This window comes from Varanus komodoensis, unplaced genomic scaffold (assembly GCF_004798865.1).
Source record: "Varanus komodoensis strain SLA01 unplaced genomic scaffold, ASM479886v1 scaffold104, whole genome shotgun sequence".
In the NCBI taxonomy this organism is placed as follows: Eukaryota; Metazoa; Chordata; class Lepidosauria; order Squamata; family Varanidae; genus Varanus; species Varanus komodoensis.
This window is the reverse complement of record NW_025335289.1, coordinates 399,331-422,355: the sequence shown is the minus strand read 5'-3', so window position 1 is coordinate 422,355 and position 23,025 is coordinate 399,331. Positions and strand designations below refer to the sequence as shown.

Sequence of the window (23,025 nt, the reverse complement as noted above, 5' to 3'; positions counted from 1 at the left end):
CAAGAGAACTGCCCAGCCACCAAACTGCCAAAAGGGACTTTCTGCCGAGACCGTAAGCGCCTGGCTGAGCCCATTGGTTGGGGCCCTTCTTCTTGCAAATCCCGTCTTGCAGATTAAAATGATCACCCGCCTCCTCTTCAACCACCGGAGGGAGGGAGGGAGGGCAGTGGGGCCAGGACTGCTAGCGAGGAAGAGTGGCCGGGGTGGTCCCTGGCACCCAGGAAGAGTTGATGGCCTCCCGCTCAGGCACGCAGGCTGCTGGGGGAGGAAGCCTCCTTTGCAAGAGAGGGATGTGGAGGTGACCCTTTTGTCAGGCCAGGCAGCAAGCGTGTGATCCAAACCAGATGGTCGCCTGTTTATTCAAAGCACATTCACCTCCGTGGCTGCTCGGCGCGGCTGGAGAGACTCCCGCCCCTGTCCACAGCACCACCGGCGTAAAGAGGGGGAGAGGGGCACAGCCCCTTCTGTGCCACCGTCCGACTGCTCCCCCCCAACGGCTTCGAGCTGCGTGCACCCCTATCTGGCCATCTCTGCAGCCACGGCTTTGTTCATCTTGTCCCTGAGATAGGCCGCCTTCTGCCTCTCCGACTTCAAGTCCATCCACTCATAATAGGGAACCTGCAGCATATCGAGGAGGAAAAGAGGAAAGGCGAGGTCAGGTCCCAGCGGAAGGGCCAGTTGGAGGGCTGCCGGGCTGATGGGACCGCTGGGCAGAAACGACCCGCTAGGCACAGGCGGAGCAGGTTCTGGAATCGCTCAAAGGCTCTCAGGAGACACAGACATCCGGCTGTCACGGGAGCTGCGGCACTTGAAACCCAGCGCTGCTTGCTTCTGCTCTGGAGATGGCAGTGAGGACGAGATCCATCAATCTGAAGCCCCCTAGTCCTAAATGCTTGACTGCAAGGGTGCAGAACCTCACACCAGACCTTCTGAGTCTCTCCGGGGACCAAATCCCATAGCCCCCTGCCTTTCCCCAGATGCGGATGTCAGGTGGCTTCCTTCCTTTGCTTTTGGCCTCAGCCGACACTGGAATTTGGCCCTTGAAAGGGTCTCCTAAACAGAACTTTGCTCTTGGGCCAAAAGAAGTTCCCCCATCCCTGCTGGACAGAATGAATGAGCGATGTGTATATCTGACCCCTCTTTTCAGTCGGGGTGTCTTCCAAGGATCTTAACCTGATGCTCCATAAAAGTCCCTCCCCTGCCCCACCCAGGAGGGCCTTCGGTGCCAGGGACCAGGAAAGCCCTTGCCACCGCTTAAATGCGTTGCATTTTCATTGCTAGCAAGCGCAGATCGCCGGGCCGAGGCCACTTTTCCGAGGCCAAATGCTAGTAGCCGAGGGGCGAAGGCGAGGGCAAAGGCAGTCTGTCCTGGTGGCTGTCCAAGACGACCTCCACTCCCTCCCACCCTGGCGGGTTTCAGTGGCGTGTGCCCAACTTTGTGCAAAGACGGGGCTGGCCGGCCATGCGGAAAACGCAACCGCCAACCCGGCCGAGTCGGGTGAGCTGCTGCCCCGCACCAAAGGGCTCCGACACGGGGGTGGGTGGGCAGGAGCACGAGACGGGTCCCTCGGCAGAAGCATTTTGGCACAGGGGGCCGAAGCCGGGGCGGGGCATGTGCGGCCAGACTGACGGAAGCCGGTTCTCCCGGCCGTCCCGCCATCCTGCTTTGCAAAGGACTGGAAGCCGTTGCTGCCTGGCTTTTTCCACTCCGGATGCACCAGAGCCCACTCCACCCAGCAGGAAGCTCCGACCCACCAGGTGGCATCCGGAAGGGGCATGGGGGGGCAGCCGTGGGGACGAGGAGGGGGGCGCTGCAGCTCTCCTGCAGCCCAGTTGTGCCCACCTAGATATGGACCCCTCTGTTCTAAGAATGCAACCCCGCGCACACTGAGACAGACGAGACGCCGGCATTTCCCCGCTAGCACGGGACTGTGCCAGAAAGAATGATATAAAAAGGGGCAAAGCTGCCATGCTGAGGAAGCCACTTAGTCGCCAGGGCAAAGCACCGCAGGGACGAGGATAATGGGGCAGGGCATGAGAAGTGCCCAAAGCTCCCAGCAGCTGCAACCTCCAGACGATGGGACTTGTAGTCCAGCGCACCTGGAAGGCAACACACTGGGGAAGGCGGCTCCGACAACCACGCCACAGAGGGAGTGTTCAGGCAACACAAGAACTTCATGTTCAAGGGCTGAGCGTGACTGGAGTCGGATCGTTGTTCAAACATGAGTTACGGTCATCTCAGCCCAGGGAGATCACAAGCCACGTCCGTGGACCGGGGACCAGCCACGGCAGGCGATCCAACCAACCAACTTCGTGGCTCATTTGCGGGTAAGGGGATATGGCCGGGTTCAGGTGGCAGGAGAGCCCACGCTTCAACCGCCACCCGTGATTCCGTGGCAGCCCACGATCAACCCCTATTCCACCCTTGGACGACTGAGTCGCCTGACCCTCCTTGGGCGTCCATAACCTCCCTCCCATCTCCCCTTCAAGAATCCAAACTTGCCATGCTGCACCGGTAAATCTGGAGGTGCCAGACACCCACCGAGTCTCGGGAAAGGTGGCCCGGCTCGGACCCGGCCACCGAAGGGCAAAAAGCATTTGCGGGTACTGAGAATTCGCTCTCCCTGCCCCAGTTCTGGTGCCCATGACAGAGAACTCGCCGCTCTGATGCCGCTCTCTCCCTTTTCGCCAGAGAGCGGAACAGGCCACTCGATGCTGTGGCGCTTCCAAGGAGCTGCATAATGAATGGAGCCCCCCCCCCACGTGCAAGCATGACCTTCTGCCCCCCACCCCGGGTTCCATGGGCAGCCTAACGCCAGAGAGGACCAGCAAGCGATGCGGAAGGCACCCCTCCGCCCCGCCTCGGGATCTTTCCCCGGAAACCGCCGCAAACGAACGCAGGGCTGCGAATGGAAAATGCCAACATTCCCGGGGGGGGGGGCTGCAAAGAGAACTGAGGGCCCCGTGCTGCAGGGTTCAGCCCCCGCCTCGCCAGGGCAGAGGCGGCTGCCACTCCAGCTGCTCCCCCAGAACAACTGCATGCACCATCACGCCCATCGAAGGCTGCTTCAGCAAGGAGGGGGGCCCCAGGCCTGCCGGGCTGACCCACCTGGGCCCCCCACCAGGTCAGGCACCGATCTGGAGGCTCCGGGGCCTTGCGGAGGAGGCGGGGAGAGGACCCCCCACTCCATTATGGCCAATAACAGGGAGTAACCCCTTTAGTCTGGGCACTGCTCCAGCAGGCGCTTGAAACTGTCCCAGTGACCGCTGGAAGCAGTCCGACTCAGCCCCCGTTGGGTTCTGGAGAGATTTCCAGACACAGCCCCCCAAGCCGTATTTGCAGACCCGTCGGGACAAGGAGCTGACTCCGGGCAAGCCCCAACCCCAAGAATCCCAGCATCCTGAGCCCTGCCCTGATGCCCACAGCCCCGCCACATCGAAAACCCTCGAGGACCCGCTGGCCACAGCGACTCACTTCGATGATCAAGAAGCCCAAGGCCCGGATGTGCCTCTGGGCGAGGGCGAAGCGGCCCAGCAGCTCCTTGCTCCGGTTGCTGAAGTTCGGGAACTCCCAGGCGAGGAAGGCGAGCCTGCGACAGCGGAAGGGGCCCGAGTCAGCCGCCTGCCCCAGCCCCACTCCAGTCCCTGAGAGGGGGCAGAGGGAGCTCGACCCCGAAGGCCGAGGGAAGACTGCGGGAAGGGACGCCGGGGCAGGCCCAGCGCTCCCGGAGGGCGGTGGCGCTGGGAAGGCCGTTCTGCCTCAGGCTCCCCTGCTCCCCTGGCCCGGAGCAGCCTCCCCCACGGGGCACCACAACGGCAAGGGGCCCCCATTCTGGCCAGGGAGGCTCACCTTCTGGTCTGAGACAGGCGCGGCCGAGATCTCCCCGCCTGGGCCAGCGGAGGAGCGGCGAAGTCTGCCACGGGCAGCGGCTGGTTGTCGCTGTTCAGCACCATCTCGGCATCTGTGAAGGGACACGGTCAGGCAGCCCTGGCTGAACAGCCCGGGGATCGGCTCCACGTCCTCCAGCGGACCATCAAGCTGAGGCCAGCGGGCTGTGCAGACGGCACCCCGGTGTGGCATCGGTCTGCAGGATCACTCGCCCCGGAACGAGGGCCCCGGGGCCGGCGAGGCACAGGATGGTGTGGCAGCCCACTGAGGCCCCCCCCTCAACTGCAGGGAAAGTGCTCCATTACGGTCAGTGCTGGGGCCAACCTCCGGGGGGGGGCCTTCCAGTGGAGGGAGGGAGCTGAAGGCAAAGGGGGCAAGCCTAAAAGACCAGCTTCTTGCTGCTTCGAGCTGCAAGGAAGGCTCAGAGGAGACATTTCCACCTTTCGGAATAGGGACAACGCACGCAGAGGCCAGGAAGCCACCAAGATTCCTGGGAAAGGGGGACTGGGCCAGGGAAAAGGGGCCGGCCACCCGGGGAGTGGGGGCAGGCCAGACCTGGCCAGTGGGCTGGAGGCTCAGCAACCCTGGCCCGCGGGAAGGCAGCTTTCGTCTCGACCCTCAGCCTGCCGTGGCCGCGCAGTCCCGAGGCCGGGGGACAGCGGCTGCTGCCGAGGGCAAGAGGTGGCTGGCGGGGAGGGCCTCGTTCCTGGCTGCCCTGAGCCACTCTCCCCCGAGCAGCGGAGCTCACCCAGGCACCAGCCGCAGCTCGTGTCCACCTCGAAGCGGACTCTGGCCTCGTCTCCGGCAATGCCCCTCAGCGCCTCGCGCAGGCCGCTCTGCAGGGGCGTCACCTTCCTGCTCCCCAGCAGCTTCTTGATGTCCAGGACGTCCGGGGGCAGGAAGGGCCCGCCGTAGTCCGCACACTCCAGCCGGGCCGTGGCGTTGATGTGCAGCAGCTTGAGCTGGTAGCTCTTCCCCTGCGAGGAGTGGTTGGCTGCGGGGAGACAGAAAGCGGGTGGAGGCACGCTGCACCTCGGGGGGGGGGGGCGGGGTTCAGGCGGCAGAGAAATCGCCAACGCCAGCTGGACGTCGTTCCCATAACCCCCCGCCCCCAGTTTTGGCCTACCCCTTCCAGCACCCCAGGTCAGCATGGCCCAGCCGCAAGGCATCATGGGAGTGGAAGGCCCACACGTCTGGGGACGTGCAGCCCCTGCGCTCTCCAGGTGCCGCTGCAGCTCCCAGGGTCCCCGAGGGAGAGCGCAGAGCAGGCACACGCTCAGCTTCGGGCGCGAGGAGGGACGAGGCCCGGACCAGCAGTCAAATTGCTTTGCTGTGCCTGCTACTTCAGCCAAGAATTTCAGGACGTGGCCTTAAACCTCGCGCCCTTTTAACCCATTTATTATGTCTCCCGCCTGTTTCCCTTTCTGAGGAACTCGGAGGTGGCCTGGCTGCTGCTACTGTTACATGACACACGCCGTGAGGACGCCAAGGCGGCCCATGCGGCCCTTCGCCCCACTTCGTCCCCACGGAAGCGACCCTGCGAGGCAGGTTGCGCTAGGGCCGAGGGGCGACGAGGCCCCAATCCCCGGCATCCCCAGGCCAGCGCACCAACCTCACTGCATGCAGCTGCAGGGCACACGGGCAACATCCCCGCGACGCCACCACGGACACGCTGGCCTTGGCAACAGCTCCCACTGTCCTAGCCCATAAGGGAAGAACACGGGGAGGGCAGGGAGAAGAGGCTTCTTGAGAATAACTAAAACCCAAACTAAATCTGGGCCTGCACAGCGCTGCACTGAAATCCCCTTTTATTGTGGTTCCATCTTGGCTACGAAAAAACTGTGCAGGAAAAAAGGTGGACAGGGTGTGAAGGGCCCCCCCTCCAGAGGACGCCTTCCAGATGTGCTGGACTGCAGCCTGGAGCATGCCCGGCCAGCAGAGCCGCATCTGGAGGGTGCCGGGCCCTGGAACAGTGGAGGCACCTCTTTTGGACAGCTGCCACAGTCACTCTTTTCCTGGCAGGCACTGCCCCCCAGCGGCTGATTCTGTAGGCAGGAAGCAGGCCCAGCAAAATCCCGGGACTTGCTCCTCCTGTGCACCGCTCTGGCCGGCTCCTTTCACCAGCCGCTCGCTCCGGCCAGGAAGAGGGTGGGGTGTGTCGGGACCTGGACCGCTTCTCTCAAAATACGGCACTCTAAGGCAGACATTGGGGGCTCCACACCTGAGCCAAAAGAAGAGGTGGGTGACAATGCACAGGTGTGCTGGCGGCACCAGCAAGCTGCGAGACAAGCTGCAGAGGCCTGCCTCTCGAGGAGACAGGATGGAAGGGGGCAGAGGGGGAGCGGGGCCGTTTAACTAGCCCAGCGCTTCGACCTCAGGTCAGAGGAGTGTGCCAGTGAGGCAATGCCTGGCGTCCCTGCTGCCTGGCCCACAAGCAACGCACTCCTCCCTGAGGGAGCAGCCAACTCTGGTTGGTTGGGAGGCAAGGAGGGGGATCAAGCTCTGCTTGGACAGAAGCAAACATCCATGGTGAAAGGACTCCTTAAAGCTGCCTCTTGGCGAGGACCTTCCTATCACTCCTGCTGGAGCATACAGCCAGTCCCGGCTGCCAGCTTTAGCAGAATGGAAGACCACTTAGAAGCCTCTTGTCTCGAGCTGCTGGGCAGGGAAACGGAGAAAGGCTGGGCGAGAAAGAGACCCGCTCGCAGGAGGCGGCGGCCCAGGGACAGTGCTGGCGAGAAGGCAGGCTCACTGGAGGAGGGGCCCATGGGGGTGTCGTGCCCAAGCACACCCCAGATTCTGGGGCTGAGGGCTGCCTGCTGCTCACAGGAGAGCCATCTTCACCGGCAGGAGGAGCCCGTCCGGGTCCTCGGATCCCGCAGAACGCCAAGAGCCCTCGGGACTCGGTCCACTCATACCTAAGAAGTCAGCGCAAAACTCCGGCGCCAGGGCCTTTCGCAGATGGGCGGCCTTTGCCTGCCGCAGCACGCACCACGACCACACCAGGTCCACCAGCAGGTGCGGGTTCAAGTTGCCGAGCGGCCTGTCGAGCCAGCGGTGGACCTGCGCGAGAGGACAGAGCAGCGGTGAGGAAGAGCCAGCTCCTGCGCCAGCTCCTCGGTCAGAGGCCTGAAGCCGACACTGCTCCTGGGCCCACAGCAGGGCGTGCTGCGTTTCGGAACACGCGGCGTTTCTGCCGCCCGCCTTCCCTGCTGGTGAGGCAGGCAGGTCGCCTGCACCCGCCAGTCGACGCACAGCGGCGGAATCACCGCTCTAGGCAAACTTCAGAGCGGCCGGGAGGAGCGAAAAGGGACAGCAGGGATGGGCAGCCTCGCTCCGATCAAGCCGTGTGTTGCGCTGGCTGGGGCAAAGTCCCCGTGGCCACCGAGGAGAAGGGGGGAAACCGCACCTCAAAGAGGCTGGGAGGTGGCACGGGCGCCGGGGCGACCCCCACGCCGTTGTGTCGTCTGGACAAGATGCCAGTCTTGGATGGGACTTTTGTGACCGTGAATGTTTTGCATCCAAGGCTACCCTGGCTAAAACGGCATTCATCTCCGTCGGTCTATTCTAGCAAGATGTATATTCCATTTCTACGCGACCCCAAACTAGAAGCTCTTTGAGAGATGCACAATCGAATCACTGATGTGGGTCCTGCCCCTGCAAATGCCGCCACGAGCAGCCGCTCCAACGGGCCACGCAGAGGAAGACGAAGAAAAACAGGGCCGGGAAGGAGGGTCCGTCTGGACATCAGGAAGGACTTCCCGATCGTTAGGGCAGTAGGACAACGGAACCCCTGTGACCTGGGCAGGTGACGGGCCGCCCCGCGCTAGAGGCCTTCAAGGGGCAGCTGGACAGCCACCTGGGAGGGAGGGTTTGACTGGAGCCCCACACGGAGCAGGCGCTTGGGCCCGACGGCCCTCTGGGTCCCTTCACCTCCACTTCTTCCACATCCCTGTGATTCTAGAACAGCTGTGTGAAGACCCCCCCCCCCTTCTCTCTAGCCCATTCCTTTTTCCTGCAGGCAGGACCTGTCTGGCATGTAACAGACAGTGTGGTGTAGTGGTCAAGAGTGCGGGACTGGGACTCAGACGATCTGGGTTCTAGTCCCCGCTCAGCCATGGAGCCCACTGGGTGACTTTGGGCCAGTCACAGACTCTCGGCCCAACCTACCTCACAGGGCTGTTGTGGTGGGGATAAGATGGAGGAGGAGAAGGATGTAAGCTGCCTTGAGCCCTTTGCAGGAAAAAGGCAGGATAGAAATTGAAAAATAAATAAATAAATAAATAAAATGTAAGAAGATTTTTGGTTGAGGGGGGGATTAAAATACTTTTAAGAAATGAATGCAGACCCAGAACTCATTACAGTAAAGGCAGCTGCTTTTTTTTAAGGAAACGGACCTGGCTTGGGACCAGGATGCCTGAAGGACCAGCTGCTCCCATTCACACCTACCTGGCCCCGAAAATCAGTTTCAGAGCCTTCTGAAAGAGCCATTGCCCAAGGAAAGAACGATGGTAAATGTAGGTGGGACCTTCTCCATAGTTAAAATCTTTTCAGTGCTAGGCAAAAGCATTTTTTTTCCTAGACATTTTATTAATTGATTTTATTTTGATAATTTTAAAGGTGGTTTCATAGTATTGCTGCTTTAATCTACATTGTTTTAAATTATTATCCCTCAGCTGTATACTGTTCCTTCCTCTTGGATACTGCTATGTGTTTATATGTGTCTGATTGTTTTTATTGATATATTGTGTGGGGGGGGTTCATTTATTGTAAGCTGCTCAGAGTTCTTGGACTAATAGAGCGGAATACAAGTTTAATCATAAATCAACAATAAATTCTGAGGGAAGGAAGGATGGAGGTGTGTGGGGGCCCCCCACAGGGCTCAGCTCCGAGGCGGCTCAAAGGTCTGACCCCATCTCTGACTGCTGTAGAGGAAGGTTCACTTGTTGGGCTCTGACATCTCCTCCTTGTCCTTTCCCGTTTTATGAATCAATTATACTAATTTTGGATCCCGCTGAGAGACAGTCTTACGGGACTAATCACTTTTCTCCCTTCTCCTTTTCTGCCCCTCCTTCGGTCTTCTGCTCTGTTGAAAATGGAGAGTCGTTTGCTTTCCAGACCCAGCAAACTGGAATTCCAAGGAAACTTACTGCAGAATCCCAGTCATGTCTCCTCAGCCACAACCTCCGTGGGGTTCAGTGGGACTTAGGTAAGTGCTTTTAGGACGGCAGCCTCAGGATGCTTTTAAACCAGTTGGTCTGGAGGACAGAAGAGCCAGAAGCGAAGCACAGACTGGCCTGCATTTATGTTCAGGGTTGGTCAGTTCTCCCTATTTGAACTCATGGTCGTATTTTATTCACACAGTTTTGTCCTGCCGGAAGATGGGCCCCACGGCTGGTAAGGGCTTCCCCTTCCCCACTGCAGCTGGGGGGACCCTCCAGAGTAGATCTGAGGTGGGTGGGGGGCTACGGGAGGTGGGAGGGGGCAGGGAAGCCCTCTTGTGCAAAGGGGAGCAAGTCGGGGACATGGCGTCCCTGCTCCTGACCGTGCTCTTCCACGGGGGTGCTGCGAATTCAGACCCAGACTAACATACAGCTCTGAAGCACGCAAGGCGGGTGAAAAGCTTACCGTGGAATAGAAGGCCTCTGTGTTACTGGGCTGGAAATTTAGCCGAGCGAAAGAAAGAATTATGTTGCTAAGCTGGTCTGGGGTGAATCTCTCGGCATTGTCAACGGCGTACTGAAAAGAAAGGAAGAGGGGGAAAGCGATGCATTCAATTCAACCGGTTCTGTGCCACATTTCTGCACGAGGCCACAAAACATCAAGCCAATGAGGCAGCCATGGCGAACCTTTGAGAGACCACGTGCCCAAAGTGCGACCCAAAACCCACTTATTTATCGCAAAGCGCCAACACTGCAATAAAACCTGAAAACTGAGGTTTTAGTTTAGAAAAAACCACTCACAGCCAGTCCAAGCAAATATATACATATACCCTTGGCAGCGCACCGACAGGCCATGCAAAAGCTCAGACGAGTGGTAGCTAATGAGCGATATCATCGCCTGGCGCCACGACTCCTTTCCGAGCATGCACATGGCCCCTATGTGCGCTCTTATCCAATGCTCAGCTTCTGGGGTGATGCTGGGGCGACCGGGCTCACGTGCTGACAGGGAGAGCTCTGCATACATGCTGTGGCACATGTGCCGGAGGTTCGCCACCACTGCAACGAGGACTCTTTGGACCAACGCATCATACTTCAACAACAGACTATTAAAACAAGGAATGGCTCCAGCCGAAACCATAAAAGATAATCATAAACCAACTGAACTTCAAAGGGTATGCTACCCCATAGAAAGCCTTGAAAAAAATCTGGAAAAACCAGAAATGTTTTGAGGGAAAAACGTTCCACCCTCCCCAATTTCTCCATGTGAGGGGAAAAAACAGGAGGAAGGAATTTTAAAGAAAAGCAGGTTTTTTCTCTCCTGCTCCCCTTTTTCTGCGTTTTCCCCCAAGCCTTTAGATCTCAGGGTCCCTTCCAAATGAGGAGGGGGGACCTGGGAAAAATGTTGGGTAGCATATGACCTCTCCAGAACCGAGGCTGAAATTCAGTACCAAATGCCAGGATGTCCCAAGGAAAGAGAGGGGGTGATCATTATGGATCCTGGCTCAAAACCCAACCCCCCCCACTGAACAGCGTTGGCGCAATCTGGCTCCCCCTGCACTCGTAGTCCCAGTACACGCACACGGCGGACTGCTCCACCTCACAGGGGTGAGGCGGAAAGTGGCAGCTTGCAAAGTGCCCAGCACAAGGAAAGCCGGGGAAAACACGTCGGGGGGCCGAGTGCAGCAGGCTGGAGCAAAGACGGGCCCACTGAGAAACAGAAGGGAGGCGGGCAGCACGCCTGGGAGACCATGAGGTCAACAGGAGTACAAAGCACGTTAGAAGTGCAAACCGGAAGCCCAAACTGCCTGCACCTCAAGGACCCAGTGCAGGCCCAGGACTGGCGGCCAGGGGGAAAAGGAAGCTGAGGATCCGAGGAAGAAGGGGGCAGGCTGGCACGGCCAGGAGCAGAGCAGGGCTGCTGGCTGAAACCACGCACGGGCACGCTGCTGCGAGGAGGCGAAGGTTCGCGGCAACATGGGCTGGAGCGCACGGCGGCCAGCTTTGAATTCCGTTTTCGTCGCCTGGGCAGAAACGCTGCCACCTGAGCCCTGATACGGCTAGACTGCACTTGGGGGGAACGGCCACCAGCACGCGGGAGCAGAAGAAACGGATCTGTGCCTGGCGCCAGGCAGGAGAGGAAGCGCATGGCAGGAGTCCTATGGCCAGCTCTTTAAAACCAAGCACCCCCTCCTCCCGAAGGAAGCGTATTTTAAGAACACGTGTTGCGCTTCCTCATTTAATGCTTCGGTTTTAGTACGCAAGCCAGCTTAAGTTATTTGCAACGATGGCCGAGCACTGGGCAGAGCTGGCAAACGGGCCCAAACGCAGCAGCTCCCGAGTCTGCCCATGTGGCCCGAAGACCACCTTGCCCGACGGTGCCCACTGCTCGGCGTTGCACACCAGGCCCAACTAGCTCCCCTTCCCGTGAGGCAGGGGTGGGACACCACAACCCCCGGAGCTCCAGCCCCCCGGAGCTCCCTAGATCGCCACACCCCCTTCTCTGGCTCCACCTCCTTTCCCCCAAACATAATTCTAGAAGGTTAACGGGCCGCTCTGAAAACTGAGCTACTGGAAAGAAGAGTTTTACTCCGCTCCCTTCTTTATATTTTTGGCTCATCCGGTTTGCTTTCGGTCGCGTCCCACCACTGGGGTGCGGCCCTGGGGAACTTCTCCAAAGCGGGATTTGGCCCTCTCCCTGCCCCACCAGCATGAGTGAGCCTCGCAAAGTGTGAGCGTCTGGCTTGCGGGTGCGGATCCGCCCGGTTCTTCGGCTCGGCTCCCTGGGCTCAAGCCGGCACTCTCTCCGCCCTAAGCCTGCCTTGTGCCAAGAGTCCGTGCGGGTGCCCGGCAGGAAGCGAGCCCCAGTGCGTCCGCGAGGCTGGCTCGTGCGCCACTCCGCAAGTGCAGCCTGGCTCCCACACAAGTGACTCGGGGGCTTTGCAGAATGTGCTTTTTGCGAAGAGTTGTGTGTCATGCACACTTTGTGCAAAGAAGCGGCTCTGATTCCCCAGTGTTCATGATCTGATCTTGGCTCGGCTCGCTGCCTGGCCAGGGTCAAGCAAGGAAGAAATCTGGCAAGCACAAGAGAGCTGACTGTCACATCCCTAAAGCCATCGAAAGCGTCAAGACAAAAGCTGGGTCCCTCACGCTGCGGAGTCACTGCATTCATGCCTCGACTCTCCCCAGACTCACCCTGCTGGGCACTGGGGGGCTTCAGCCCCGGAGCGTGGGGACCTTGCAGGCTGCCGCCTGCACACACCTGGGCTCCTCCATTCCCGTGCCACTCACCTGTGCAAATGCCTCAAAGAGAGGAACGCTGAGCCACTTCAGGTAGCTGAAGGACTTGGCACAGCGCACCACGTCACTTGGCGTCAGAGCAGGCAGGTGCGGGAGGAGCTCCGAGGCCACCTTCTGGAACACCTGGGTCTGGTGGAAGTTCAGCTTCCCTGGAGGGGAGGGGAGAGGAGAGATCGGTGGCCCCGCGTGTCACGCCACTGGGGGCCACGACCACTTTCAGCCGGGCTCAGCGGCCCCACACGCCTGCACCTTCCCCCTGAGCTACGGCGACCCCCAGCAGGGTGATCCCACGGCGAGGGAGCTGCGGACCTCCTTGCTTCTTCGGCACCCGCTGTGCAGAAAAGGCAAGCGCGAACGGCCTGGCGATGGCTGAGCAGGCCCTGCTTTCCTCTGGGCTGGGGCGGCGAAGGCCACCCGTCCCTCTCCCTTCCCAGCCTCCCCTCACTCCGCCCGAGATGCTCCCTGGGCCTGCTGCCCACACGACTCCCACCACGCCCTCCTGGTGCCGCTCAGACTCTGCCCTTCAGGACCACGGCCCTCCTGCTGCTGGAAGACTCCCTTCTTGCTCTCCTCGCCGGCAGCCGCTCCTCTTTCAACACAGAAGATCAAGTGTTTCCGCGACGATCCCCTTTCTCCTCACTGAGTGAACCCACGGCATGTTCATTCGGAAGGCTGCCCCCCGGGAGTTCCATGGGGCATAAGCGCACACATGTTTTCTGCAGTCACAGCCCTCGTGTCCAGTTCCCAAAGTTTGCTCAGGGTGCTAACACCTAGAAAAGCCTCCCCCAACCCAGCTGGGGAGGGTGGGCTTTGAACCTAAACTCAGAATCACAGAATCCTAGAATAGTTGAGCTGAAAGGGGCCATGAAGGCCATCCAGCCCAACCCCCTGCTGTTGCAGGACACCAAGTCACACCATCCCACTCAGGTGGCTGCCCAGATACTTCTTGAATGTCCCAGTGTGGGAGAGCCCCCCACCTCCCCAGGCAGCTGCTTCCACTGTTGTGTTGCTGTGAGAAAGTGAGAAAGTTCTTCCTGATGTCCAGCCCGAATCTGGGTTGTCACAACTTGAATTGATCATTCCATGTCCTGCACTGGGGCATCAGCAAGAAAAGATCTTGGCCTTCCTCTTTGTGGCAGCCTTTGAGGTCCTTCTAGAGGGATCTCGTGTCCCCCCTCAGTCTTCTCTTCTCAAGGCTGAACATCATGCCCAGTTCTCTTCTCTCCCCTCACAGGGCAGTGCTTCCAAACCCTGGTTCATTTTTGTTGCCCTCCTCTGGACCCTTCCTAATTTTTCTGCATCTTTCTCAATTCTTGGTGCCCAGACCTGGACACAGGATTCCAGATGAGCTCGAATCAGTGAAGTGTATAGAGGAACTACTACTTCTCGCAATTTGGCAGTAAAGAACTCCAGGATCTCTATCCCGGATCATCTCCTCTGCTACCTTTCCATACCCTGCAACAGCTGACCAAGCACCTCCGTGCCTCCTCACCCCGGGGGGGGGGGGGGAGCAGCCCCTCCCCATCTTCCCTCAAGCCATCCCTTCCCTGCAAGGCCTTTCCTGAATCGCAGCAAGTTTGCCTGCAGCGCTTCACCTGCCACCTGATTAAACTTCCTTGACACCCTCCCAGCGAGGCTCCTATAACCAGCCCCACCCTGTGCCACTGCCTTAGTTGGCAGGGAGCCTCGGAAAGGAAAGTGCCGCCGCCCAAGACGCCAGCTCTGCTTCCGTGCCCCTTCGGCCCTCAATGAAAGGCGGCGAGAGGGAGGGACCGGGGACGCCCTGTGACAGAGCAAAAGACCCTTCTGGATCTCTGCCGGAGCCCGAAGGGGCGACAAGAGCGCCCGGGCCTCCGACGGGCTGCGGCCACTCACCGAAGGCGAACGTCAGGTCCAGCAGCGCGCTTGGGCTCAGTGAAAACTGCTTCTGGACCAGGTGGTACGAGATTGCCCGGAGCAGCGGGATGGACCGGCGGTTCTGAAACGCCAAGGCCATGGCGACTCTGCGGGTGTCTTCAGTGGTGAACTGCTCGGCCAGCTCCAGGCTCTGTGGCAAACAGGTTGGAGAGAGAGAGCAGCTTCGGATTACGCTTCACCCTGGAAGGATACCGATGTCCATCGCTTTGCTGGGCCCGGGATGTCGAGCTAACAAGCCCTTCCACTCCCCCACCCGGGCCCATTTCTTCTGCCTTCACAATCTCGGGCATACTAAGACACGGAAACGGCCTACAATTCCCAGCATGCCTTTTTTCTGTCTAGCTGTGCACAGGAGTGCTCCTGAATTTATTTGAATCAAGTGAAATGCAACACTGACCATAACAAGTAACGAAGGATTGTGCATCAAATTCATCCACTCTAAATGGAAAATGAGACAAACAGAAGAGATTTTAAAATGCGAAATGTTTTGGCATAAAGCTTCTTCGGCCTTTGTTCCCAATCCTGACTGGGTTCAGCTCAGTTTATGAACAGCATAAAAACATATCTTATTATCAAAGCTGATACGTAGAAATGTTCCCATTTTAGGAGCTGCTTACTGTTAACATTTATCCTTTGAAAATGTATGAACTGGATGCATAATTGCTCGTTGTGGTTTGCAGTAACCCATTTGACACAACCAAGCACACATTTTTTTCAACGGTTACTGCTGGTTTTACATGAAAGGGCCTATACAGATTTTATAAATCAATACACAAAGGTTACTCCTTCTGGCTATTCACTCCACACAAAATTCAGACACAGAATCATAGAACAGCAAAGTTGGAAGAGGCCAGGTGGCTGTCGGGTCCAACTCCCGGCCACTGCAGGGCACCAGGCTGCACTATCCCGTTCAGGCGTCTGTCCAGACATGTTGCAATCATCTCCAGTGAGGGAAAGCCTGCAACTGCCCCAGGTGTGCTGCTGTCAGGAAACTCTTCCTGGTGTCTAGTCTAAACCTGGTTGCTTTTAACTTAAGGCTGTCATCCCGTGTCCTGTACTCTGGAATGAACAAGAATCGGTCTTGTCCTTTCTCTTTCTGACAGCCTTTTAAGAACTTGCGGAGCGCTGTCAAATCCCCTTTAGTCTTCTCTTCTTGAGGCTCAACGTACCCAGCTCTTTCCTTCTCTCATGGGCCTTTGTCTTCAGTCCCTGAACCATCCTTGTTGCCCTCCTCTGTACCCTTTCTAGCCTTTTTGAAACTTTTAAAAACTTTGGTGCCCAGAACAGTGCTCCAGGTGAGGTCTGACCAGGGCTGAGCATAGGGGAACGAATATGGAATATTCGATGAGCAGAATATGGACTTCACGTGTCATGGAAGTGACACTTCTGTTAATGCAGCCCCAAACAGTGTTTGCCCTTTTCGCAGCTGCATCCCATTGCTGGCTCATATTTAGCTTGTGATCTACAACAGTCCCAAGATCCTTCTCATGTTGAGCCAAGTGCCCCATTTGGTAGCGGTACATTTGGTTTCTTGTCCCCAAGTGGAGGGCTTGGCATTTGTTCCGACTGAATTGCACTGCCGTTCTCTACCCAGCATTCTAACCTATTGAGGTCATGATGGATTTTACCTCAGTCTTCCCGGGTATTTGCTATTCCACCCACCTTTGTCTCATCTGCAAATTTAATTACCTTTCCTTGTACTTTCAAAATGATTAATCTAAATGTTGAAGAGCACTGGGCCCAGGACTGGCCCCTGCAGCACCCCACCGGTTCCCTCTCCCCAGTCGGAGCAGGTGCCATCGATGAGCACTCTGTGTCCAGTTTGGCAGCCAACTGTAGACCCACCTAATAGTTGCACTATCTAGCCCACTTTTCGCTAGCTTGCTGATCAGGATGTCAGGGGACACTTTGCTGAAGGCTTTGAAAAAGGCCAGAATATGTCCACAGCATTCTCAGTCCATCTGGGAGGCTACCCAGTCAAAAAGTGGAATTAGATTAGTAGTCTGGCAGGATTTGTTCTTGCAAAATCCATGCTGGCTCTTCGTAATTCCTGCATTGCCTTCAAGGTGTTGGCAGGCTGTTTTATCACTTGCTCTAGAATTTTTCCAGGGGTTGATGTCAGGCTGACTGCTCTGTAGCTCCCAGGTGTCTTTTTCCTCTTTCTGGTAGAAAGGAGCGTCACGGGCCCTTCTCCAGTCACCTGGCATGTCTCCTGGCTTCCAGGAATTCCCAAAGATGACAGACAGTGGTTCTGCGGGTCATTCTCCTGCTATAAGAGACCTTTATCTCTATTTAACACCGGCCAGTAAACTGCGTTTATTGCCCTGCTGAGCATACGATGGAGAAAGGGCCTTGCTGAATGCTGACCTTCGCTGGAGCACATGTCTCCACACGGGGATCTCTGGAGAACACGACCTCACGTAGCAGAGCTGTTGCAACCCTTGTCCTCCAAGAACTGAGGGAAGAAGCAGCCTGCCCGTGTCCTAAGGAACATAACTGAACTCCGCAGCAGGGGAAGAACCTCAGTGTCCAAGGCCTCTTGGGGCCATGTGCCAGTGGTGAGCATGCTGAAGTTCATGGGCAAAAACGTCCACATATTTTAGCTCACCGCTGATAATCAAGCCTTGGGAGAGCCAGTTCGACCTTTTCCCAAGACAGGGGATGCAGGCGCAGCCATCCGGAGAACCTCAGGAGGCCAAACTGGAATGCTGATGGGCCCAAGGTCCAACATCCTGGAATGCTTCAACTGGGCTCAAGAGAAACTGTCCCTCCCCAAGTCAGAAAGGAAATAACAAATAGATCAGAGGAATGGGAGTCCCCTTCAGAAGCTTTGGGCTACTGCTTCCATCTGCACCAGAGATGCAAGGGGCTGGAGTCCAACACCTCTGAAAGGCTCCGGGTCAGAGAAGGGAGGCTTGGGCGACCCTCCTTCAGGAACCTGGCTTTACTTCCCCTGAGGCAAATGCCTCATGGCAGCAGCTGTCACAGCGCTTCAGAGTCAAACTGCAACAGCCTGGCGCGTCCCTCCACAGCTCCAGGGCCAGGTGGCTCGGCGATACCCCAGGAGAGCTCGCGCAGGCAGCTCCTGCAGGCAGGGACGGGCTCCACGTCCTCCTGAGCCGGGCAGCCCGGCCCTTGGAGGGTCACCCAGAACGTGCTGTGCTGGGCCGCAGCCAAGGCGGAGCCGAGCAACGGGGATGGCAAGCATGGCTGCCCTGGCTCAGGGGCAGTGCAGGAGGAGAGCAAGGAGACGGGGGCAGACAGACCAAGCCCCCCACGAAATAATCCGCATTTAAGGGCTGAACCACACAACAGTTGGAAAGCCTGCGCGCCTGTTCCCTCCAGTCCCGCAGCTTGCGTTGGAGTCCTTGATCTGTCGTCAGCTGCCTCCTTGAGGTGCAGCGGGACAGGAAGATACAGAGCACGTGCACCCGAGTCTGCAGCCAAACAGCCCTCAGAGCACACCAAGGACTGTGACTGCTTTGACCCAGACTCTAGCATGGGAAAGGTCAGAGCTGAATCTGACCTGGCTGCAGAGGCTTTTGCGGATGCCTAAACCCGAAAAGTCAGGCCTGTCTCTGGCTCTTTAAAATGCTGGCACCGCTTGGCATGAAAATCCAGCAGCCTGGAACGTTTCTCATCAGTCGCTGCATCTGCAGGCAAGAGGCAGCAATGAAGCTGTCCGACATGCTTTGATGTCAGGCAGAGAAGGGACGGTGGCCATCCAGACAGGAAGGCACATTACAACTTGGTGATTTCTTAGCGCCTGTGTGTGCTGAACGCACGTGTTACAATAGCACGGGTTTGCAATAGCACAGGTTTGCAATCTACAGAAGCCGGCCACATCTTCTGTGCTCTGGTTCAGACCGTCTTCAAGGGGGATTCCACTGTTTCTACCTGAGCCCAGCTGGCTGGGAAGCCCCTTCTGCAAGGTGTAAGAGAACCGCTGCTAAATGTTTTTGGAAGTCTAGTTAGCCTTGGATATTTTTACAATAATAAATAATCTCCTTCTTAGTAAACCTAGAATTAGGTTTAGTAAACCTAGTCGGAATCCCAGAAACCGACTGCCCATGACTGGGGCAACGCTTGAGACTGCCTCCCCAACCCGCCCCCGTGCCGTAAAGACTAAAGCCCCGAGGAAGGTCCGTGCAGGGCTACAGAGGTCTGGCTGCCCAGCGAGACGGGACAGGAGGAGATCCCCAAGCGAGGGACTCGGAGCTGCCCCAGGTCCAGCCAGTACCTTGTCCTCCAGGCGCTCCATCAGGGCTGGTGAGAAGGGCCCCACTTTGCTCATCAGGGTCACCACCGTCCTGGTGTCCTCGATCTCCGCCCAACGCAGCTCCAGGTGCTTCAACAGGTCCCCCAGCAGCTCGCTCTGCTTGCCCTGCTGGGCATGGCTGACAATGTGATCTGCCAGGGAGACGAGGTGCTGGAAGGGCAGGCGCCGGATCCGCCAGCGCACTTCCTGCTCGACCGACAGCAGCTCCAGCTTGCTCTGTTCCAGCCCCAGCAAGTACAGGCTCTTCAGCACGTTCACCAGGGCCCTGCTCCACACCTGAGAGACCTGGACAGAAGACAGGGAGCAGAGGCACGTGCCTCAGCGCGAGGACCGGGGTGTGGGGAGGGCCCCAGCCCGTCCAGGTGGCCAATTGGGCCCCCTCGCAGGTGATTTGGGGGGTTCGGCCACATGCCTCCTGTGCCCAGCTGCCCCCATTCTGCACGTGGCCAAGATGGCAGTTGGCTCAAGCCAAGGCAGGCCTGCTTGGGATGCTCCAGGTGCTTGGCCTACAGGTCCCATCACCCTGCACCTCCGAGCAGGCTGACTAGGGTGACAGGAGCTGTTTCAGCCCACATCTGTTCTACGAGTGTACTTAGAAATACAGAAACAAAGCTAGTCAGAAGGGACCTTCCAGGCCACCTAGTCTGACCCCGGCTGCAGTCAGCTCCGCTCATGTCATCCCCAACACGTGGTTGTCCGACCTTGTATTCAACACAACTGCACAGCCCGAGTGTCCAAATTCAGGGCTGCCTTGACTGCCAGGGGCCTTGGGCCAAACGCCTCCTGTGTCCCCGCGAACCCTTCCTCTGCCTCTAGGCCCAGAGGCAAGCAAGAGACTCTGCCCCTCCCATTGCTCGCTCTTGCCAGGCACGGGGCAGGCAGCGGCCCCCCAGAACTCACCTGCTTGTGTATGACCTGAAGCAGCTGCTGGAAGCGGGCATCCTCCACAACCTTGCCAGGGTCTAGCTGTTGCTCTGCCACAATCCAGGAGAGCCGAATGACCATCCGGGCTGCCTGGTTCGTGTTCACAGAATACACATCCACTAAATGCAGGAGGTCCTCCGGGGCGGCAGACGTGTCAATGAGGTCCTCCAGCTTCGCGTGCTCCGTGGGCATCTGGACTGCCTGCTCCATGGGGCAGAGCTTGTCCGTCTGCCTCAAGAGGCTGCAAGTGGCCAGTGGGGCCAGAGGGGCCAGAAGCGGCATTCTGGGGCTCAGCTTCTTGCTTCTCGAGAACGCCCGGGCTGCTCGAACGCACGGCGGTGAGACCCTGTGGAGCGGACACCAACGGAACAGCAGCTTGGCTGCCATTTTATGCCTAGACGCGTGGGCAGCAGGGCGGATGGAAAAGGGGAGGACCACTGGGCTGGCTTCAACTCATCTCCAAGGATCTGCATCAGAGAGGAAAGAGACATCGTATCTCAGGAGGCTCATTTCAAAGTCCAGGGAAGTACAAGTGCACCTATATATGATGCTAAAAGGGCCAATTTGGGAGTAATTTAAGGAGTGGAGGAGCAGCCCTGCTGGGTTGCAGCAAGAATCCACCGAGTCACAAGGTCCTCCTTCTGTTCCCACAACCAGCCGCCCTCATGGGAAACCTCAAGCAGGACACGAGCGCAGCAGAAGCCCCCGCCCCCACTGGCCCACCTCCTTCCTCAACTGCCACCACTGAAAGCTGTTCCCATGGGCTTCACAGAGAGAGGTGAGAGAGGAAATAAGGCCATTGCACAAAGACCACCGAAAGATAGTTCACCTTTTCACAGAAGCCATCAGGCAGGTGTCCTAGTAAAATCGCCCATACTAAACTGTTGATCCAAGTGTTACCCCAATATGAAGACTCTACAAGTCCCAGCAGTCCCCTACTCGGCCCTAACGCTGCAGTCCTGCCCCTGGTTACAACACCCATTGAAATCAGTGGGAATTCAGACCCTTTGCTGTGAACTCACTAGGCAGGCTCAGGTTTCTCACTTCCTGGTGTCTCAGCCTCACCCATTCTTACAGTGTTATTACAGTAGATATTCATTCATCTATTTATTAGGCTTCTATTCCATTTTCTTTTTTTAAAAACTCAAAGTAGCTTCTGCTGCTCTCAGTCTAATCCCTAAAACAACACCCCTGTGAGGTAGGTTGGGCTGAGAGTCTGTGACTGGCCCAAAGTCACCCTGTTGGCACCATGGCTGAGCAGGGACTCGGACCTGGGTCTCCTGCGTCCCAGGCCCGTGCTCTTTACCACAACACCACACTGACTCACTAACATATTGTAACAAGAAACACTTTATAACATTTTAGAACTGCACTCTACTTTAAAATAAAAAAGCACTTGATTTGTCCACGGCTGGCACAGGTGGTGGCAGTAGCAGGAAATCAGGGTGGATAAAAATCAATGATGAATTTTTAAAAATGTAATCAATTTTTTTAAGAAAATGCTTTTTTGAGGAAAGATCTATCTAAAGAGAGTTTTCTATTTCAGATACATTATACTCCAAAGGTTATCCATCATGAAATAAGGATTAGTTTTTAAGTACGTAGCATGAGGCTGCATATCCATGCAATGTTTAAAATTTTTGGTACATGAATTCCATTTACAATGTCATGTTCTTCCAGAGATTTCTGTAAGATTATTTTTATCTAAAAGATATTATCACAGATGATAATACAGTTTACAGTTCTCACAGCTGTGAATGTGTGTCTGCAGAGATCACATGCCCTTTCTTCACAGCAAAAATGTTCTAAAACATACAGAGCTGAGAAAAAGACCCTAACGCCATCGTTCCTTTGCAAACCAATGTACACAGAAACAAGCCCTTATCTCTTAAGTGCCAAGTTTCAAAAAGTTCAGAGAATAGAAGAGGACTGTTGAGAGTAGAAAAGATCTGCACAAGAAGCTGAGTGTGAGGAGGCAAGCAATAAAAATTAAAGTGAAACCTTTTGAGCAGAATACTCCACAAGTCTTTGGATCTTTGTGTGTACATCCTGAGGTTTATATTATTCTTTCCCTGGAGGAGAAAATCTATGAAGGCAGCAGGCTGTAAGAGACCCAGTTTGGAAATATTTTAATGAAAGTCTTCTACCTACAGGTAAGGCAGGCATGCACACAAATTATGTAAAAAACCATGATTTAAATGTAGGTCTTACTTGCAAATTCAACCTGCAGGGAATTGAGTCAAGCTTTATTATTTTAAATAATTAGGACTTCCCTGGATATTCCTCAGTCAGAGGCAACAGTAGTGCTGAAAACCACGATGAGCAGAAAAGCAGCTCCGCTGGACCAGACCCAGGGTCCATCCTGGCCGGCCTTCCGTTCCCACAGAGACCCACGTGAAACCCAGAACAGGCCATGAGTGTAGCAGGCCCCCTTCCCATGTTCCCCAGCAAGTAGTGCATACAGGCAGACTCCCTCGCATACTGGAGGCGGCAAACAGCCAGGACCAGTGGCCACTGCCTGCTTGATCCTCCAGGAAGAGCCCCGCTGGAGCAGACCAGCGCCCGTCCCCCTCGCACCGTGCCCGCCAGCCGCCCGGGGGGGGAACCAAACGTTGCGGGGCAGGAGAGCAGCGCCACTGCAATGAATGGGGCTCAGGCTACGCATGGGACACGGCTGCCTGGGGCGATGGGAGCTGTAGTCCGCCGCTTCCCAGGGCAGCGACGAGGAGCGGCCGCGCGAGAGCCAGGGGCCCGAGCGGGGCAGCGCTTCCCCGTGAGCGGGCGGACGGGCGGGCGGGCCGGCGAGCAACCCCCCCTCGGCCTCCCCTCCCCGAATTCCTCGCCCCCCATCCCCATCCCCGCCCCGAGCGGGCGGCGGAGCCTCCCTCCCCCTCCAGGCCCTCACCGACCGACGGAGCCGCCGCCGAGCCTCGGCCTGCAGCCTGACCTCGAGCGGCGCCACACCAAGCGCCCAAGTGCGAGGCAGCCGCGTCGCGGGACGATGGCGTCACCATCCCGCGCGGCACGCTACGGCCTCGCCATAGACTTTGAAGTAGACGGACACGCAGCGCCAGCTTCCGGCTTGAAACTGCCTTTCCTTCTCCGTGAAGACAGGTATGGCTGGATCTAAAGGACCACAAACCTACGCATTCTACCCTGCGGAGAAACCCATAAGGCTCCAACTTCCGAGTTCAATCATGCTCAAGATTTTTTTTAAGGTTTCACGCTATTTTTTTGCGGGTTGGTTGATGGGGGTGTGAGGCCAGGGGTGCTCAGTTGACCTCTGAGCTTTTGCCACGGCTTACTATGGGCACAGCTCCCCAGGGCACCCCGAGGTCAGTTCTCCAAGAAGAACCTTGCATTCAATGCAAAATCCGTGGCTGAATGGTGTTTTCCCTGCCACCCTGCTTGATGAAGAGATCTGCAGAACTCCAAGGCCACACAGTTTGGCGACCTTTAAGAAACGACTCCAGGCCTTTTCGATAGAAAAAAAAAAATCCTCCCATAATTCCCAGGAGTTGCCAGACTTCTTTTGTCGGTCTCAACAAGCCTGGGGC

At 57.1% G+C, this 23,025-nt stretch overlaps 1 protein-coding gene across 2 annotated transcripts; it reads right to left on the bottom strand.

Moving 5' to 3' along the window:
- Positions 1 to 334: 334 nt before the first annotated feature.
- TBRG4 (transforming growth factor beta regulator 4) lies at positions 335 to 22,435 on the bottom strand. 2 transcript variants are annotated; one of them, XM_044419511.1, is made up of 11 exons: positions 22,374 to 22,435; positions 19,445 to 19,935; positions 18,506 to 18,829; positions 14,224 to 14,395; positions 12,340 to 12,497; positions 9,518 to 9,628; positions 6,808 to 6,952; positions 4,638 to 4,883; positions 3,851 to 3,962; positions 3,476 to 3,590; positions 335 to 618 (listed from the first exon to the last, which is right to left on the bottom strand). In XM_044419511.1, the coding sequence occupies exons 2-11, from the start codon at positions 19,853 to 19,855 to the stop codon at positions 517 to 519; spliced, it is 1,896 nt and encodes a 631-aa protein (XP_044275446.1). In that variant the 5' UTR covers positions 19,856 to 19,935; positions 22,374 to 22,435; the 3' UTR covers positions 335 to 516. The 2 variants fall into 2 exon arrangements, with proteins under 2 accessions (XP_044275446.1, XP_044275447.1); XM_044419512.1 differs by lacking the exon at positions 22,374 to 22,435 and adding an exon at positions 21,470 to 21,506.
- Between the last annotated feature and the right edge of the window lie 590 nt (positions 22,436 to 23,025).

Coding starts and splice junctions, on each gene's coding strand:
- TBRG4 (XM_044419511.1), bottom strand. CDS start 19,855: ATGGCAGCCAAGCTGCTGTTCCGTTGGTGTCCGCTCCACAGGGTCTCA. Junction 18,830..19,444: donor TTCAGGTCATACACAAGCAG/GTGAGTTCTGGG, acceptor TCTTCTGTCCAG/GTCTCTCAGGTGTGGAGCAG. Junction 619..3,475: donor TGGGCTTCTTGATCATCGAA/GTGAGTCGCTGT, acceptor GATATGCTGCAG/GTTCCCTATTATGAGTGGAT.